This window comes from Kryptolebias marmoratus, linkage group LG3, assembly GCF_001649575.2.
Source record: "Kryptolebias marmoratus isolate JLee-2015 linkage group LG3, ASM164957v2, whole genome shotgun sequence".
Taxonomy (NCBI): Eukaryota; Metazoa; Chordata; class Actinopteri; order Cyprinodontiformes; family Rivulidae; genus Kryptolebias; species Kryptolebias marmoratus.
In genome coordinates this window covers 3,972,617-3,993,772 of record NC_051432.1, presented here as the reverse complement: position 1 = coordinate 3,993,772, position 21,156 = coordinate 3,972,617, and the positions used below count along the sequence as shown (strand labels likewise).

Sequence of the window (21,156 nt, the reverse complement as noted above, 5' to 3'; positions counted from 1 at the left end):
TAAAACTGTAAACATATTTCCTGTTTGTTGATGTTCTGAATAAAAATATAAATGGTTGCTTAAAACGTTTACACAGTAAGGTATCTGTTAAATGTGTCCAAAAATGTGGAAAAGCAACTCAGGTTTTGTTAGCTATTTGAGAATTTTGTTCTCGCCCACTACGTTTGCTCACATCCTGTGCATCTCCTGTGGGCTAAGCCCCCCTTGTCCTTAAAACCTAGTGACGCCCCTGCCAAATACCATAAGTATTTCTTAAAATTTGCTTATTATGCTTGTTAGTAATAAAGCTTGACTGATATCACAGCTGATGATGTACTAACTATTGGTAACTATTTGACAGAACATCACTTTTGTTAAATTGGGGAGGATGCTACTGAAAAAAGAGGGTAAAGAGGTTGGATCCAGTATGAGATGAGTACAGAAAAAAAATGAAGAAATAAAAGACAGTGATATAAAAGCAAAAGGACAACACATCAAATTCAAAGAAAACACAGAGATCAGAAGGTAACTCAGATTTACTGCCAACATCCAAACAAAGAAATAGGATGAACACCTTGCTGCTGGAATTAATGATAGCTGAAGAGAAACCTGTTTGAGTGCTGTGTTTGGAATCTGTCGGTTCCTGCAGCAGTCTTTATTGCAGCAAAGCTGAAAAGCCTTGAATAGAATCAGAGCTACACGTGTCTGCAGTCTCTCTCTGCCCACAACATCTGAAAGTCAGTCAGAGAGGTGGTGGAGTCAGCCAACACACCAGCTTCAGCACTACATTATCACCCACCGTATTTGCCAGGTGTCTGACAAATGAGGCAGTAAAATGTTTATTTTTCCTCCTTCATACTCTCCATTTTGGTTCTGCTCTATATCAGTGACGTCCTTGTTCAAATTGCTCATTTGTTTTGTGTGTTCGTATCTTACAGCACACTGGGAGCTCAGGTTATTACCCAATAAACTAAAACGTGGGCAATAATGTTTTTGCCTGTGTTTGTCTGTTTGTCGTGTTAGCAAAATATCTCATGCACCACTGGACAGATTTGAATGAACCTCTCACAAAGTAATCACTAGATGTATATCTACAAATGAACTTTTGAAGTCCTCTTAATTCAAGATGGCTGCCACAGCCAACTGAGTTCATAAAACATATTGAGCTAAACTTTGGTATAGTGTCAACTGAAAATCATCCCAACACTAACTGATCGCTACGCATTACACAACATCGTTGCCTAAAACTCTGGTATTAACTACTAGAGTCAACCCTGTCTGTTAGCAAAATATCTCATGAACCATGACACAGAATTGAATCAAGCTCAGAAGCTCATGATTGAATATGCTTTTACTACTGACTCACTTTTGGAGTAAACCTGATTCAAGATGGCTGTCACAGCTAATCAACCTTAGCCCAATCAGTCATTCACAGCACATATTCTGAAGGCTAACTGATTTAACAATATTGGGTGGGATTGCTCATTATGTCATTTTTAAGGTTTGACCCAAACAGCTATAACGCCATCATTTTTTTCATAAAAGAAGAGCTTGAATTTAAACTCATGCCATATGCATTCCCTCAAGGAATGCAAGCTCTTCACTTTTTATTGTGATGTTAAGAAATCAAAGAAGTTCCAGCCAAAATCACTCAGGCAGCACGGCAAACATACAAGTGAGGAAACATTTATCATAAATTAGTTTTTTGTATTAAAAGGAGCACAAGCAAGACATAAAAGGGTGCCTGTAGCTACAGAAACAGCTGTTGTAATACATTTAAAGTGTATTTTCATTGCCTTAAAGTCTAACACAGAGGTCCTCTGTGGCAGGGGGTGGATGTAATGATGGGTGCTGCTCGGTGCAGCTGACAGCACAGCTGTTTGGGCTAAGCTCTCTTCATGGTTACAGATCAATCAACTCATCTAAGCTGCTAATCTGAACAGTTCACTGAGTAACATCTTCTCAGAACTAAGAGGCCTTAAAGAAAGTAGAAACTTTGTGTTGTCTGACATATTCTGCTGAAAAGTCATGTTCTCAAATATATGTGCACCAGCACAGAAAATACTGTATGTTCCCAAATGTTTTATTTAAAAAGAAGTATTTTTTTTTATCCTTGTTACATTGCTGCAGTACCTTATATCTTTCTGCCTGAAGGCGCCCCAGCAGTGGTCCAGCCTGCTTTGAATGGTCAGCTGATCTCACTGTATGTTTAAAACAAACCAGTTTTAAAGCCTAGAATCATCTAACTAAGATCATCTTATGATGACCAATGACAGAGGCGTAGACATTTTGGTCAATACAATATTTATACAATATTGAGATATTCAAATGAAGTGAACCTGCGACTCTCTTGCTGTGAGGTGACAGTACTAACCACTTCACCACTGTGTCACCCAGTTTTGCATTATCTGAAGAAAATCTATCATGAGCAATACAAGTGTACAACTATGCAGGAATCTGTACTCTGTTTTTGACCATAATCTTTATTAAAACCTTGTTGGCAGTCTACCAAAGTGTGGCTATAAAAACAATGGCAAATGAAATAAAGTAAAATAATAAATACTGAGAGTAAGTCTCATCTTCACAAGTTCTACGATTGTGTTTTTAGGTTAAAAGTCAACTGTTCTGTATCCAAAACTTTGACCCAAACTTGTGTTTGAGCCTGCACAAGTGAAGATGCATACTGTATCTTGTCATTTTGATCAAGAACAACAACAACAACAACAAAAAGGTTTTCTTTGTCTTTTTCCCCTTGTATTATAGTTTACCTTATTCCTATGCATATGTATGTTTGTCTGTCTTCTAGAAAAATATCTTATGAACCATTGGACAGATTTTAATGAAACTTTCAAAAAGTAATAATTAGCCAAAACAAAAATTCTGACAATTTTACAGATATTTAGCTAAAATTTGGGGAGGTAGCAGAAAGTCATCCTCAATACATACTTCAAGAGATAACACATATCACAAGATTTTGCATGAGTCTGTTTATATTATCATATACAAGGTGTGATCAAAATAGCTATAATTACATCTCTTTTCATCACTAAATGATCTTAGATTAAAACTAGCATGAAAGGCAGCCAAGAAATGCTAGACCTTTAATTTTGACATAGTTATTTCTTCCAGACCAGACTTTAGGCTTTAGTTCTTTCACAAATAAATTAAACGACGGCTCTTCGTCAGCTCTGAAATTAATCTGCAGGAGCTCTTTGAGTGCTGCAGGGTTTCGGTGAGCAGAGGCAAATGAATTGGATTCCAGACAAGGCTCTTAAATCCCATCAGTAGTTCAAAATACCCAAACGCAGATATGCAAGAGGTGTGCTGTGGAGCCGAAACTAAAACTTTTAGAACTAAACAGGAAGATAACAGGAAGAGAATATGAACCAAAGCATACCTAGACAACACTGCACAAATCCAACAAATGTTCTGACCAGAAGCTATAAAAAAACATGTCTATATACTGGGAGAGTGGAAACAGGTGAGCTGATTGAGAATATGAAACAGGTGGTAAAATGAGGAGGTGGAAACATGGAGAAATAAAAAACATCAACACCATCAAGAATTGCAAGAGCAAAACTAGAAACATGGCTGAACTGAATTAAAACTATTACCCAAACTCAAACACATAAAAAAACAAAATGATCAAAGACCACAAACAAAATCTTGACACTCAGATCATGACATGTTCCTCTTTTATTTTGTATAGTCTGTATGTCACATTATCTCTCATCGTAATTTTCTTTTTTTTGCTAAATCAGTTTCACTATCAGTTTCAATTATTATGAAATACAGTAATAAACTGGATAAAACCCATAAAAGTACAGCTGTTCTTTAAAGTGTGATATTCTGCTGAGAAATGACTGCTCATTTCAGCCATGACTGCAACACTTTCTGTATTTCCAAAGGGTATGACACTAATTTATAAACATGCTTTGCAAATCAACCCAATTTGTACAATTCCCTAAAGGGTTGTACAGTGTTGATTCAGAGGCATAGTGGTGGAACGATTAAAATTCATTTCCTTGGTAATGTTTCTTCTGCTAAGGCTTGCCCCAGGCAGACCGATGGCTCTGATCATCTGTGGGTCGGTCAGCCGTGGCATTGTTCAGTCAGGTTGCAGAATTTATTTGTGGTTGTTCAGTAGCTGTGTACCAAAACAATTCATGGGAGTGGCCAAAGGGCTTTTTAACTTTTAGGAGGAGAGTACACATGGCAAAACTTGTCTTTGCTGAGAGCCATGGAGAGAGAGATTATGAAATTATTTATTGGTATTTAAATCACCAGATGAAGTGGTCTGCATTTTTCCGACATTTCTAAGACTTGTGTGCACACTGGAACCTCTGGCACAAACCTTTCTATTGCTTCTGAGGTTTTAACTAAAAGGCAAGGAAGGGTTTGCTCTTCAAAACTGCAAGAGTCTTTTAAACTTATTTTATCTCCTACATAAGCATTGTGGACACAGAAATATTGACAACCCAAAACTTCACTCATTTATAAGTTACTAATTTTTTTATATTGACTTCCAGTTTTCACACTGTAACTTTTTGTTGAGGCTTAATTGCTACTCTGTTTATGTCTGCCTGTATTATTAGGAGTGATAGAGACAGGTGTGTTGTTTCCATGCTGACCCTAATGAGCCACTGGCAGCAACTTTAGCTTTTATTTTCTTCTTGGTTGTTTTTACACTGTTTAGACAAATTATACAGCTAAATGTCAGCATTTTGTCAGATTAGGTTATTGCAAAAGTAAACCTCAAATTTACAAGGTCTTTAAAATTTCTTTACATTTTTTTAGTTATTAATTACAGCTATAGATCATTATATTCTGCTTAGTTTCTCTGTTTTTAGGGTATTGTCTTCAATAAATCATACTTGATCTTCATGTTGTTCTTTTTCTATCATGAAATCAAGCACATCAAATTCACGAAATTTGTTTGTGTTGTAAATGCTGTTGTTTTTCAAATAAAACTCAATATTTCTGTATCTGACAAGCGATGCTGAGATTTACAGCAAGAACTTGTGAGCACAGAGCCTGAAGTAAATAAAAACTTACAACCTTTAACTTTAGCATCAAAAGATCTTGATTTTTGAGACATTAAACTATTTAACAAAACTCACCTTATGAGCACAGAAACTCCCACATCCTCACAGTTCTTGTAGACATGTCCCCATGTGTCCTGGATGATCTCCCTCTCAGCGTCAGACAGCGGCTCAGCTCGCTCTGGACGATCCTCACACTCCCCACTTTGCCCTCCCAGCAGCTGTGGAGGTGGCGGAGGCAGTGGTGGAGACTCCCTGCGAGACATCCTCCTGCGGCGCAGCAGCCTGGAGGCTCCCAGCAGCGCCCGGGGGAGGTAGGGAGACAGGGAGGGGGGGAGGGAGATGGAGAGCTGAGACCCCACGGCGGAGCTGGGAGGAGAGTCGGGAGGAGAAGAGGAGCAGAGAAGACAAGGAGGAGCAGGGGAGAGGAAGAAGAGAGGAGCCAGGCAGTGCTCACAGCCAAGAAAAGAAAAAGGAAGGAAGAAGCTCCTGATCTTCCAGCTCTGACTCCCAACTCCCCCTCACCGGTCCTAACTTCTTTTTGTCACTTATTCTTCAGACCCTCTTCTCCCCACTTCTCTTTCCTCTCTCCTTCTGTCCCTCAGTGAGGGAGATGCCTGTCAGTGATGCTGATGTTGCTCTCCCGTCACTTCTCCTCTCCCTCTGATCCTCTCGCTCCGGTGAAGGAGATGAGAGACTGAGTGTTGGGAGGACCTGATGGAATGAGAGCAGGGTCGGGAGGAAAACACTGTGAGACAGAGGGGTGGGGAAAACTGGAAATGAAAAAGTAGAGGAGAGAGGGAGTGTTAAGGGTCTCTGACAACACTCTCCCAACACACATATTAATATGCTTGAGCATGCATACTAACAAAACCAACCGGTGAAAATTAATCTAAATATGCAGATCTGTTTGTTTTAGAAACATGAAAAGCAATACAAGGACAACTTTAGAGCTTGTGGTTGAAGCTGTAGTGTTGGTTCAGTGTTAGAAAAACAAGTATATATACATTTCTTACAACAACATGGGTGTACAGATCTTTTAATCAAAAACTACTGTTTACTCCTTTGGTGATTGATAATGAAGAATTACTGCTCTTCTTGCCTCAATTTAACCTCCAAACCCCCTGCCATGTATTACAAAGCTACTTCCAAAAGAGAGCCAATGCAGAAGTGTAAAAAATAGCTCTAAATGAAAGTATACCTTAAAGATATGCACATTGCCCGCCACTTTGCAAGCCAAAGTTTTAAACAAATATCTTGTGTGATGTGTTGAAGATGCTAGTTCCAAACCAAACTTTAGCTCAATATTTGTAAAAATGGCTGAGTTATGGTCATGTTTGTGTTTGCTAGAAGCCATTAGCTGTGGCAGCCATCATGAACCTGTTTGAATAAATAAATTAATGAATGAATACAAACTTTATTTAACCCTAAAAGAAGTGAAAAACATAAACATAAAACAAAATTTATATTATACCATTACAACAATACAACAGAAAAAAAATCATATTTTACATAAAAATGAGATGTTTGGAACTTAGGGTCAATTTGACTGACCTGAAGGCCACGGGAGGGTTAAGACAACAAGATCCTAAGACAACCATGTTGAGTCATGTCTTTCGACTCTTCAATTTACTGACGTGTCTTTGAGCTTCTTTGCGAGAAGTTAATTGTTTTGTAATAATGTTTTCATGTATACATAAATTCATAAATGAGAGCCAAATAAATTTTCACCAAGACCTGAAACTTAGGTGACTGAATTAAAAGTCCACAGTGCTACCAATTACACCATGGAACCGCAAAAAGCTGTTCTTGTGGCAATCTGCCATCCTGCTAACTGGTGTGTCTCCTGACTTCCTGATTGGCCGGCCTCCTGATGACTCACAGCTGCTCCAGATTAGGATCAGCCTCACAAGCATTCTTAAGGCAGTTTGGAGGAACAGACCAATGCTGATGCATCAATTGCCTATGAGTTCCTGGTTCTGTTCACCTTTGTCTCCAAGCTGCCATCCGAGTCTGCCTCCTACGTACCTGTGAGTCCTTTTACCTGAGAGCCGCCAATCCTGCTACCTACCTACGCTTGTCTGTTTCCTGTCCACCTGTGGATGTACTTACCTGGAACCATCAAGGACCTATCCTTACCTGGAAACCTGACCTCCACCTCGGAGCTACTGCTACTGCTACCTGCTACCTGTAAGACCTAACTAACTTACCTGCAACCAGCCTACCTTTAGCAAAGATCCCAAACTTACCTGTTCATCTCTCTCTCCTCCAGATCCTGTACATGGCACCAACCGGCACTGTAAATAAAGCTCACTTACCTTTTGCAAAACTGTCCAGAGTCTTCTGTTACTCACCTTTGACAAAGACCTGTAAACCTAATAGTAATAAGAAGTCTTTTATTTTATTTTTTTAACTTTCTCTTGAACATGTGCATGATGACATGAATTAAGGTCATGACTTAAAGTCAGATTGCAAGATTCAAAGTACTAATCATTCTGAAAAATACTCCTTCAGATATACTCGTTTTCATGTACACTTAATTAATGGTGTACTGGATCATTATGAAAGGTTCTACTGAGATTTGGATTCAGAGCACAGAGTGCTAACCATTATACCATGGAACCCTGAAAATTCTCATTGTTGTCTTTCAGAAAAAACTCTTTCATAGCCCTTCAGAAACTATTTTAAATTTGGTCAACTCAGTCTGGCAACTTAATGCAGCACTTCTTAGGGCAACCTTTGAAATTCTGAAACACCATCCACCGGTGGGTTGTGAACATTATAATTTTCAACAAGGACGTTCCGTTCAGTCGATGCTGTTCCATCTCTTTTGCAGAGAACTAGGCTTTAACATTGCAGTAAACAACCTAACACTTGGTATCAGTTCTTGATGTTTAAAAAAGACAATTGCACATTTAACCACTAGAGAACTTCTAGGAAATGGGTGGGGAATTAGCTTGAAAGTTTCTCCACATTTGCCATCCAATATGTTGCTGTCCTGTAATGCATAAAGTTGATTATAAAATTTAATTCTGATGCTCAAACTTGTTATTGGAATAAAAAAAAAACACATTATGCTGCTATAAAAAAACTCTTATCTCTTAGATTTCAGGTTGTTCATGTAAGAAAAGTATCTTTATCTTGGAACAGAATAGGTCATCTGTCAGGGCATTTTGGTAACAACATTTTAATTTGGCTTTGCGTAAAAACCACATGTGCTCCAGGAGAAAATGACCCACACATAATATTTAGTGAGAGTATGGTGATTCTTCTGAATAGGAGTAAATTGACATCTGTCGATTATTAAAACCGTACTGGGTTTAATAAAACCAAGTGACCTGGTTTCAATAGCAGTTCTCTTTTCATGATAGATTACGATTGTTGATGTAAACAAGGAATCATTTTTGTGGAACAGAGTCAGTCATGATTCATAAAACTGTGGGATGTGTTGTGAGCAAAAAGCAGTCAAACGATGATGGACAACATGCAAATGAACAAACTTACCACCAACTAAAAAGACAAAACTCTGGTGCAGTAAGCTATCCCACAAACATACATTAGTGGGAAAATGTGTTGTTAGAAAACTAGCACCCATCTTGCGAACTGCAATAGTTCAGTCAGGAGCGCATTAGACTGAATATCTGAAGGTCCCTGATTCCATCCTGAGTTTTGGCAAACACACCTTCAGTTCAACTGAAGCAACCTTGGCTGCACCAGCAAAGTAGTTTTTCAAAGTTCCTGAGGATCAATAACTTTCAACATTAAAAGACTCTCAGGAAAGCCCTTACCACATCTTCATTTCCATCTTCGTAAAGGCTTCTGAAGCCACACGTTTCCACATTTGTAAACACTGTAACACCTTCCAGGAATTGTCTGATTTCACAATCTAACATGGTATGGGAGACTGCACAAGAAGAAAGACTTTAATACCATATAACAACCCCAGTTATTACTGTGGCAACTTCTGGTTACAAATAAAGTCCATGCTTATGTTCAGAGCTTTTTATAAAGCTTTTTTAAATTCTACTGCTATGTCGTCACATAAAGGTTAAAATTATGATGGAAGTCGATACAGCAGAAGATAAAACCAGAAGCTTTTTTTGTGTGATGGAAAGCACTTTCCCCCCGCATCTCTAATAGAGCAGACAGCAATGGCATTAAAGAAAAAAAAAAATCTTGCATAGTGTAGTGGACAATTGAGCAGTCTTTTTTGTCAAGTGGAAGATCAGCAAGCCATGCAATCTCATCCAGTGTTTTCTAGCCCTTAGCCAGTTCTGTCAGTCTAAAAAGACTATGCAATATTTACTAGCAGGTACTAAAATGTTAAAACTGTACATCATCCCTTAAATTTGAGTTCAAGTGCCTGTAAAAGTGCTTAAAAGCAATTGGTGTGTTTATAAGACATACCGTTATATATAGAATTTAATGTCATTTGATTTGTGGGTAAATACATGCAAATATGTGAAGGATTAAAATACGTTGACATTGTATAAAGCACTATCCATGAAACAAAAATGTTATTGTGTCTTTTATAGTATCTTACAGGGCAAAGTTTGATCTGTGTGCTCTTTTGAAAAGTTGACAAAGTACATTTACAGAATTCTCAAGACTTGTTTTGACTAAGTACTGGTTAAATGGCTCACCTGTATTGAATATAAACAATTGTAAAGCACTATATTGGGCATAATATACAGTGACTTTGTCCTCTGAGATTTGGTTCAATGCAGCACATTTACTACAAATCTAGATTTTCAAAATTTGGCCACCTAAAAAGCTATTGCAAATTCTTAGACTTCACTGAGACAGCAATAAAATGCTTGCTATTTATTCACAATTTCCTCATAATTTTGAAAGGCCAACAAGTCTCCAATAGTTACAATCCAGTGAGAAACTACCTTTAGCAAATCCTTGCTCATTTTAGACTTGGCTCAGGTGTAGTAGCAACAACACAGAAACACACTGAAAGAAGCAGCAAAGCTTCAGCGTAAACTGGTCAGCTATGTAAGGCTTGTTGACTTAAAAAGTTATCTCTACAAAATAATTCATCCATCTATCTTCTCCCACTTCTCCAAGATCATTTTGTGAGGGCCACAACTCTGTAGGAAAACCCAGACATCCTTGTTTACAACAACACAAATCTGAAGAAATACTGGAGAAGCACATGTGAGAGGGAGGCATCACAAAATGATGATGACCCATAGCTACAGGATCTAAGATCTGATCGCAACAGCAAAAATCAGCATCTTACATAGTGGCAGACAGCCGAGGCAAAGTCCCAGAAGAGCTGAATTGAATCAGGGACATGATCCACATCTACTGGCTAAAGACGCTGACTCCTCTCCATGAATGCGTAACAGCACAAATGAACTAGCTACCAATGGGAGAGACCCACCCTGAGTGGTTGCAAAGCTGGACAGTCGTGATCATAAAGGATCCTCAGAAAAGGGCAATTCCATCCAACTATTGGTCAATCACCTGCCTCTGTACAAAATGAATATTCCTGTCAGGCATCATAGCTGTTAAGATGAATAAGCACATGGGTCACTACCTGAGCAAGGCACAGAAGGGAAGAGGCACAATCATCAGAGCAACCAAACACCAGCTACTGGTCAACAAAACAGTTGCTTGGAACTGTAAAACCAGCCACACAATTATGTGCACTGCCTAGATTGACTGCAGGAAACCCACTTTACACAAGTAAAGTGTGGCAAATACCAAGGTGATGCTCTGTCTACTGTTGCTATTGTGCTTAGGGTTGAATCCTCTCAGCCAGACCATTGCAAAGATTGGCTACAGATACCAGTTCCAAAGTGGAACCAACAGTCACCTCCTCTACATGGATGACATCAACCTATATGCCAAAAATGAGCAAGACATTGATACACTCATCCAACTCACCAGGATATACAGCATGTACATTGAAATATTATTTGGACTGGATACATGTGGTTGCATGATATCCAAGATAGGCATGGTGATCACAACTGAAGGGGTTGAACTACCTGAAGGCAACATTACAGATGTTCAGAACATCTACAAATACCTTGAAACCCCACAGATAAATGGCAACTAGGATGAGGCCGCAAGGAAGTCAGTTACAACCAAAAACCTACAAAGGGAAAGTCAGGTCCTGAAGAGCCAGCTGAATGGCAAGAACAAAGTCTAAGCCATTAACATGTATATCCTGCTAGTCATCAGATACCTCACTGGTATGTTAGCCTGACCAAAGGAGATAGAAGCCTATGAATCATGGCAAGATAGGCCTCTGCACGGCATATACCACTGGCAGATTGAGAAGGTGGCTGATGTCAACCAGTCCTACCAGTGGCTAAAGATGGTTGGACTAAAGGTCAGCACAGAAGCACTAATCTGTGTGACAGTCCAAAAGTACAGCAGCAACAGTTCACAACAGGGTTATTGCAGCATTTGTTAAATGTTCCAGTATTTGAGGGGTGGAGTGATTCAGCATTCTTCCTGCATCCAGGTAGAGGCTGTTTTTCAGTCAGGATGTTCTTACCGAATTACAGCATAGCCTCCTTGCTGAGGGGAGGGCTGTAAAAAGTTTGTTTTCAAGGTGGGTGAAGTCACAGAGGATGCAAGTGGCTCTGTCCCTCTGTCTGTCACTGCAGATTGACTTTCTCATCGATAATATCATCCGTAATATCTTCGAGAGAGGGGGTGAGCTTGGAGGGAATGTTGGTATTAACGCCTTTGCATACTCCATGAGAAGTCACAAAGTCGGCTCTCATTTACGCAGTCGGGTGATGAAAATTGTGTCATTTTTGTTTTCACAGAAGCTTCGTCCACCTCTTTGTGACACAAGGCCCAGGCCGAACTTTATCGCACAGGGGTTTGTGCCAAGTATTGTGTGATTGGTCCGAAGTTGTTGTGGGTGTTTTTTATGTGGAAAAGCAGGTGAGCTTTAATGGAGTCATTTAGCTTTTTCTGCTCCTCTGAGCAGCAGCTGCTCAGTGGCCTAGTAGTAGAGTGTCTGCCCTGAAACTGGGAGGTAGTGGGTTCAATCATACCAAAGACTGTAAAAATGGGACCCATTGCCACCCTGCTCAGGTGTGTGAGAATCAGTGCAGTCAATCAGCCTCGGCCAGTCTTTCTTTCTGCCACCTTTACAACTGTTCCAGCAAAACTTAGAAACCTCTGAACTTAAAAAGACCGCAGACCGTGGCTGTGGTGGCTGGAAGGAAGTATATCTCAACTGGGCAGCATCAGGAGACGTTCTCTTTGCTCATTTGTGTTCACCATCAAATTTGCAAATGCTAAAGGGTGAGAACTGTCTCAGTCGGTTAAATAAACACAATTTCTGTCCAGAAGAGCGCCATCCCAGGAAGAGCTAAGATATTATTTGTTTTTGCTCTACAATGAAATGCTATTAAAAGTCATAGCACTTTTCTTCAGTCCTGGCCCTAACCAATTAGGCACCCTAGGCAAAATCTTAGGTGGTGCCCCTGTTGCATTGCAGTAAATTCCACTGCCAGTTTGCATACACTCACACAAGAAACTTAGTAGCTTAGTCTTTGACATTTTTTTATTTAAGAAAATAAGTCGCTCAATCAAAGCAGTTAACAAAAAGTAGAATAAAGTTGAGATAAAGAAATACAGCAAAACTGAAAGATACCTTTGTCTATTCTTTGTTTAGTGACTGTGAAGCTGTTCTTAACTTGAAATGGACCTCTCTGAACTGACTTTCTTTGTATCTTATCATTCAGGGTCTATTTGTGCAGCCTTCTTTTCTGATGCTGCATCACTGGGCTCTTTTCAGGTGGAAGGCACAGAAGGGGCACTAAGGATACTTAGGAAAGTATTATTGTTATTTAATAGGCTTTCCTGTGCAGTTAAAGTAATGTGGGCTTATTTTTTCATATTAAGAAATAATAGAACATACTAGTTTTAGTAAAAGAATAATGAAAGTTACACTTTCTTTTTCTTCCATCATTTTTGGCATTGCATCACTGTCACCTCCTGGAGAGACAATGCCCTTAGCATTAACCTATACTGCCTAAGCTACAGGCCAGCTCTGCTTTTCCCAACTGAGCTGTGTTTCCAGTTTGATGTATCTTGATGATTTTTTGTTTTAATTATGGGAGGAATAGAGAATCAAAGATTGTGGTAAAAACAAAAGAATAATAGTCAAATGGTAATATCAATATAGTAATATTATCAAGTAAGCATAATTTAAAAAAATATTTCTGTATTTTTTAAATTAATTTCTGAATAGCAATGCCAACTCATTGGAGAGCTCAGTGACAAAGAAAACATTCTTTCAGGATGAAGATTGCAGTGAGAAGCTGTAAAGGGAGCAATCAATCTCTACTTGTGAAGAAAACTGAACAGTACTCACAGAGGTCAAACATTTATCTCAATTCAGTCTGCATCTGGTGTATTGAAAATGACACATTGGATATTCCTCATGTATGCACAAAAATACAATAAACAAATGGTGATTTTTGAGAAATTGCTCTCTTGACAAAAGCCAAAGTAGGGGGATGGGAGGATGATGCTGGTGACAGGTCTATTATGGCACAGAGACAACTGTAGAAGCCAACAATCGAGCAACAGAGCTGTCTCTGCTTTTTGCAAACTGGATGATTTCTAACAGTGTCACTCGGTCGCTTTACAAGGCAACATGAAATAAGTATGTTTGACATCTTGCATCTGTCATACAACCTATAGTGTTCTGTATGTAACATGAAACTTAGAAAAAAATACATAGTGTACTAATTTATGACAGCTGCAGGGCTGTGCAACGCTTATCTGAAATGGTCAAAAAGGGGGCCAAATAAATGACAGAATGATGTAAAAATAAAGAACTAGCATTCCTTGAAGGAATACATATTGCCCAACTCTTTTCATGTCAGAGTTTTAAATGTTGTCTGTCAGTGCTCAGAGTATGCATTGCCAAAGACTCTCAGCTTCTACCGCATCAAGTTTTAGTTTAATATTTGTAACATGGAATTGAATTGACTCTAAAAGGTTGTAGATGTTCATCCATCCAGTGATTACTCTCTGAACATTTCATTAAATTCTGTTCAGTGGTTAATGTGAAAGCAAAACCATTATTGCTACAACTTCCAGTGGGTAATAATTATGAACAATAAAGTCTATTTGTCACTAAAGATACCCATTTAACATTAGTAAAATCTAAGTTTAACAGCCTAATAGCAGATGGAATAAAGGAGTTAGAATAGTGATTGGTTCTCATCTGGGGCAAAATGTAACGTCGGGCTGAAGGCATGGCAAAGAAAATTCGTTTTATTTTGTTCTTCTGTTGTTTTCAAGAAGAAAATACTAAATGCAGGGTTGAAGTTGTAGGATTTGAACATAGTGCAAAAAGTTGAAGTAACTGAAAACTGAGACGTGATAAATAGACAAACACTTCATTTATTGATCCCATAGGGAAATTCAAAAATGGGATCAGAATAGGTAAGTTTATACTTCTGCCTCCTCCTTTTTTAACATGTCAAGTGAAAGAAATTTAAAATGTGATATGGTAAGAGGTTTAATGTTTGAAATAAACAATTAATGAGTTAATAAACTAGAAGTACTCAGAAAGAGCAAACCTCCGCCAAGGCCACAGCATGATTAAAAAATAGTGCTATCCGAATCATAATCTGGATCAGCACCAAAATTTAATCAATTGTTGTTTGTGACAACCCCAGTATTTCCTGAATATTTCCTCCAAATCTGTTCATTAGTTTTAACCTGATCTTTGCTGACAAACAGATAAACAAACCAACGGACACAACCAGAAACAGAACATCCTTGGTGGAGGAAACAAAAGGGTCACATGTAGGAGCAGAGACAAGGTTTTAACAAAGGGAGTACCTGTGACCTTGACCTTTGACCCCATGAACCTTGAAATCAACAGGCATCATCTTTGACCCCTGAGGTGTCCAGCTGTGCAGTTTGACATTCCTGCATCACACTACTGAAGAGTTAGAGCACCAGGTCAGCTGTGATGTTGACCTTTGACCCCATAACCTTAAAATCAACAGTGATCCCCCTTGACCCATGAGGTGTCCAGCTGCAGAGTTTGACACTCCTGTTATACAGCTGCAGAGTTAGAGCACAGGCTGATCTGTGACCTTGACCTTTGACCTTGAACTTTGATCGGATCACCACCAAAATTTAACCACTCTTTCTTTGTTCCATGTTTCATGTGTCCTCATAATTTCATAAAAATCCATTCATAACCTTTTGAGTAATGTTGCGCGCAGGCAAACAAACAAAGAAAAAAACAAATGGTACCAAAAACACAACCTCCTTGGAGGAGGTAAATCATAGGAAGATGTGGTTCTTGCTTTCTCAGTTACCTCAGTCTCTCTGCTGACCTCCAGTAATCTTGTTTTCAGTTCTGCTCAGATTGCTCTTTTCCTTCGCAGACAGGCTAATAAACCAACAGAGAATTAAAAAGGTAAAAATGTTTCAATTAAAAAGATGATAAAAACTACATAAAACAGATAAATCAATCCTTTTATGACCCATTTAACAGTGAGATCCGTATTAACCTTTCTTTAACCAAGAGTCCAACACACCACTGAGATATTTGTAGTAGTCTTTGGTTTCAACCTTCCTAATCTGAACAATGCTTTCTCTTGGTTTGTCTTTATTGTTTGCCATCATGAAACCTGTTTAAGGTTTAAACAACCTTAAACAGCTGATCAGTTTTTTTTAAAATAGGAAGGTTGACAGTCAAATAAATTATTAGGCTATTAAAAGCAGCAAAAAAAACTGAAGGCCTGGCAATTCTTGAAGGAATGCGTGTGGCCTGTTTTACAACAGAATTTTAATTCAAGATGGCCACCACAGCCACATCCAGCAAGATGTGTTGATGCTCTGAGTATGTGTTGGGGGATGATTCTGAGCAACTACGACATCTGTAATTTTGAGTAAGTTATAGCCATTTTTGTGTTGGCAAAGGTCACTTAGCTGTGGCGGCCACCTTGAATTGGGTTGACTCTAAATGTCAATGAGTTGTAGATGTACATCCAGTATTTGATTTCTGAAAGCTACAGCAAAATCTGTCCAGTGTTTCATGAGATAATTTGCTAACAGACAGTGTTGATTGTCACAGTTAATGCCAAAGTTTAAATCAACGATGTCGCGCAATGAATAGTACTCTGAGTATATGTTGAGGATGACTCTCAGCTACTAACATTTCAAATTTAATTTCAATATCTATGAAATTGACTGAATTATAGACTGTTTTTGTATTGTCTAATGTTAATTAGCTATGGCAGCCATCTTGGATATGGGTGGCTCCAAAGTTTAATCAGTTGTAGATATACAGCAAATAATCTTTGTATAAAAGTTTCATTCAAATCGATCCAGTGTTTCATGAGGTTTTTTTGCTAACAGGCAAACTAGGTAGTAATAGTAATAGTAATAACAATAGTAGTGGTTTTCTAGATTATTGGTTCAGCACACATTTGGACAAGGTTGGTGAAAACATTGCTGAGTTTGTCAGCATGGCACAGTTGGACCTCTGTTAGACTCCAACTCTGCTGAGTTTAATTTTTACAGCTGCTGCCATCTACTGTCTACTGCAGGACGACACAAGTGAAATAAGAATATTACAAATAAGATTTCAGATGTGCTTATTATCATTTGCAAAACAGTTGCAAAGAATTACAGAGTTGTTGTTACTTCTTTGTTTCAGAAGGCATATCTGAGGTAATGTATGTTTAATGTAAATAAGGCACACTCATTACTTGCACTAATAAAAAAAACACAATCAATATCTTAACATCTTCCCTGTATTTTAAATGAGTATAAAAACAGAGGAAAAAGGGGAGCTGACATCTTGGAGACGCATTTCTTTCTGCTAGAAATGAACTATTTGCCAACTCCAAAACTCAACCATGACAACAGTTGTTCTGCTGAAAATACTTTGCCTCTATCTAGTGGTCAGTTTGTGGTGCTGCAGCACAATCATGCAGCTCACTGACTGTCGGTCAGTGAGCTGCAGCTTTCAGAAGGAGTCTTCTAAATGAAAAGAGGGACGATAATTGTTATTATTTTTCTTTTTATAACATTTCATAAGTTTGCATTTGCAATATGCAATTTAGTCAATATCAAACAGTAAGAACTGATTATGATAGTGATGATGTTGTTTTGGAGTCTTTTAACAACATCAACTGTCAGTTAGAAAGAAGACAAAAAATACTAGTCAAAGGGTTAATGTGGATGACAAATAAATGTAATAATAATAATAAAAAAGAATAAGAAAACAGTTTGGTAATACATTATTACTGGTGACCCTGCCCCTCGTTCAGTGACCTCTGGAGATTGGGACCAGCTCCTCAAGACCCAGATCAAAAGAGAAAATGGATGGATGGATGGATGGATGGATGGATGGATGGATGGAAGACTAAATAAATGTCTTAACTATTTTTCTACTCCTCTGTTCACCAGCTGTATATACTAATGTAATTTCTGTTACACCCAATAATCAGTTTAAGCATAGTTTTATTCATGCACACCTCATTTGAAGTGTTAATCTTGTTATCAAGCTTTATTTTCTCACATTAGCACTCAGCTAGCTGACAAGTTTGAGTGTTTCATATTTTATTTATTTTATATTTTCACACTGTTAAATGTTATTCAGTTCTGTGTTACTTTTTATTTTGCTTCAAAATCAAGTTAGTTTATTTCAGTGGTGTCCAGTCCTGGTCCTGGAAGGCCTCTATCCTGCATGTTTTAGATGTTTCTCTGCTTTGACTCTGCTTTGTATAACTTGTTCAGGATTGGGCACCATTGGCTTAATTGAAACAAGCAGTCCTTGGGTTTATTTTATGTTATTAGTAATAATTTTAAGAGACAATGTTTTGAAGTGTATCAAACGTTTAGTTTGACACATGGTCTGTGGGTTACTCTTTACAGTTTCAGATTGGATGAAAAAACACAGAACAATATGACTTTCTGACTTTGCTGTACATGACCAGGTACTTTAGGCCCTGCCCACTAACAAGGGTGGTTTGTTTTTCTGTGTTTGTACACTAGCTCTTGTTTCTTTTTCCTAACTTAAGGAACCTGGTACGAGCCGTGACCCTCATACTGAAGTATGTACCAAATCGTGCCGTAGGCATACTGTTGCATCCCTACAAATAACAATTACAACCATGCAGATTTTCGAATACACGTACACAAATTATGTTCTCTGAATCACAAATCAAGAAACTCTTACACAGACATTTGCTTCAATTTCACGAGGAAATACATTCCAAAATACATCCAAATAATTTTTCATTGCAGGCACACAAAACTTTTTCTACAAGTCACAAAAGCCTTAACTTTTTGCTCCACTTTCTATTGATCATGTGAGATCCATACAGTCTTCTTCCCACAAACACCGTATATAATATATGGATTTTTCCCCCCTTACACAACCACAAGTAAAACACAACTGCATGAATCGGCAAACGGGCCACAGATTCTCTTTCACAAGTCACAGGTAGGTCTCAGTGAGATTGGGTTTTTTCACCAAATATCTCAGGGGTGGGAGCAGAACGATCTGTGCCCACAGAGAAACAAGATTTGTGTCCCCCAGAGCAGGGACCGCGACCTGTTCATGAGCCAGGAAGCTTTTGACCAATCAGATTATCCTTTAGCAAGTGTCCACAGACCCAAATAAGAGGATAAAATAACCCTTGTATCAGCAGAAAATTAAGCAGATATTATTTTTTTACTCCCTTTGAGAGTATTTGTTACTTTATTTAAAAGTCTATCACTTTTTATAATTCAAAGCTTATTTTTACAATTTGATAAGTTCTAGTGCTTCCCAGAGTCATGTTAAGTGACCCTGACAGCGTGAATGACTGAAGTGACTCAAGAGAAAGGATGACTTTAGCGAGTGACTCAGATTAATCCGAGTTTACAAAGTGAGCTGAATTTACCAGCTCTACAGCTTTGAAATATTTCTACAAATTGTGCTGCTCATCGTACAACACAAAGGAGAAACAGTAAAAGTTTTTCTTTTTATTATTTTAGATTACTTATTTTAATAATGGAATGCTTGGTATCTGTCTTTAATTTAACTCTGTGTAATTTGATGTTTTGTAGTGACATCAAAGTGCTTCACAATACTGACATGATGAAAATTACTTGCATTCCTTTTAAACCAATCAGTAAATTAAAATCAGCTCATGAGTATTAGCAGTGGCTCAGGTGGTAAGGGTTCGTCCTGTAACTGGAGGGTTGCTGGTTTGAGCCCCAGCTCTGACAGTCTCAGCCGTTGTGTCCTTGGGCAAGACACTTCACCAGCCTTGCCTACTGGTGGTGGTCAGAGGGCTCAGTGGTGCCGGTGTGATGGCAGCCTCACTTTTGTCAACCCGCCCCATGGCAGCTGTGGCTACAATGTAGCTTACCGCCATTAGTGTGTGAATTATTGTAGTGTGAAGCGCTTTGGGGTCCTTGGACAAGATAAAGCGCTATACAAGTGCAGGCCATTTACCATTTAACTAAAAACAGAAACCAATGACAATTCAGAACCACCTAAGACAACCAGAACAGTTGTTACGATCAAGAAAACAACAGAACCAAATCAAAACCACAGTTAAACTATCAGACTCAGACATGAAAATTACATTCACTGTTTATTATAATGTGAATTTAAACATTTAAACATTCATCGTTTTTCTTTATATAATCCTCATTATGACCACAATTAATCAACTTAATAACACTCCTGAGTACATGAGTTAGATGAGCTGAAGTGTGTGAAGCATGCAACATTGATAATGATAAACATCTGCAGTTTTACAGACATGTCCGGAGCAAGCCTTGTAGGCTTATTGTGACCATCTGACTGCAGAAACTACACAGGATGTTTGTTAACATGCAATAATACATCTTGCTGTTGATGTTTAGGCAGTATAAATTCTGTACTGTAAGGCATCACATCAGTCATGAAATCACATAATACTTTGAGTTGCAGTATTTATATTTGTGGTCCTATATAATGAAACAAGATGAAGAATTTCAGAGAATAAAAATGTCAAAAGAGCAGATATACCTGTAAGTAAATGTCAGTGGTGAAGACTGAATATCACAAATTGACCTTTTCTACCCAACACGCACATAGACAAAACAGGTCGTAGTTACAGCTGTAAGGCAAGTCTTGTAAGTGAATATGAAGTAAAATGACAGAATAAACACAGCATATTAATGTTTCTATACAGATAGCTCACAGCCCAATTACATCTAGCTACATCCCCTATACATAAATTAACCACAGGTAAGAGAGTTTAGCAAAAATCGCTCACTTGTCACAAATCCAAATCTGACTGTTTGATCATCTCAAACTTGTGTTCTCATTAATAGTCTTAGTTAATTAATAGTCATGGGTTCATAAATACAAGAAAATTTTGACAAGAGACGGCATACAAAAATTTCTAGTTAGTTACTTTTTTTCCCCTTATATAGATCTTCTCTTGAACAGAAAACATGGAAACAATCTTGTGTTACATCAATACAGGATTGCAAGTTATTGATGATTTTGATTTATTCATCCATACATCCATTCATTTTCTTCACCCGTTTTCCAGGCAGCATCACGAGGAGCTGGTGCCTATCTCCAGCAGAGACAAGAGGCAGGGGACATCCTGGACAGGTCACAAGTAAATTACAGGGACACACAGAGACGAACAACTATTCACCTCTCACTCACACCAAGGGACAATTTAGTTACCAATTAACCTTGCTTACTAATTTTACCCACTTTACTAATTATCCTTATGTGTCGAATTGCATTGACGTATCTTTTCATCAAGATTATCATCTGTGGTCCAATGTACAAGAATAATGGCTAAAAACAGAAAAACTGCTGGAAAATAGCAAATCATGAAAATCTTGTTGATTTTTTTGGCCATTTTGGTCCAGTAGCCTTCCTTGTCCTCGTCCCTCCTGTTGCTGGTGAGATTTATTGTGTTTTTCACATCTCCCAGCTCATCTAAGACCTTTGTCAGGGTGAGGGTCACCTGAGTCAGTTGATCTCTTAAGCTCTGCAAATAAGATTTAACAGACAGGTTACCAACAGGATTATAAGACCACCCGAGTCTGTTACCTGATTTTATTTAACATTAAAACAACAAAACACAAGGCACATGAAAGTGCATTTATT

General features: G+C 38.3%; 2 protein-coding genes across 2 annotated transcripts in view; both read right to left on the bottom strand.

Moving 5' to 3' along the window:
• The window catches only part of cygb2 (cytoglobin 2), a 41,851-nt gene extending 36,122 nt beyond the window's left edge, over window positions 1-5,729 (bottom strand). Inside the window, exon 1 of the mRNA XM_017437897.3 lies at window positions 5,100-5,729. Within this exon, the coding sequence (XP_017293386.1) occupies window positions 5,100-5,287 (188 nt within the window). The 5' untranslated portion in view covers window positions 5,288-5,729. The remainder of the gene's footprint in view (window positions 1-5,099) is intronic.
• Window positions 5,730-19,669: 13,940 nt separating this feature from the next.
• The window catches only part of LOC108248859 (neuronal acetylcholine receptor subunit alpha-6-like), a 36,312-nt gene continuing 34,825 nt past the window's right edge, over window positions 19,670-21,156 (bottom strand). Inside the window, exon 16 of the mRNA XM_037974598.1 lies at window positions 19,670-21,037. Within this exon, the coding sequence (XP_037830526.1) occupies window positions 20,759-21,037 (279 nt within the window). The 3' untranslated portion in view covers window positions 19,670-20,758. The remainder of the gene's footprint in view (window positions 21,038-21,156) is intronic.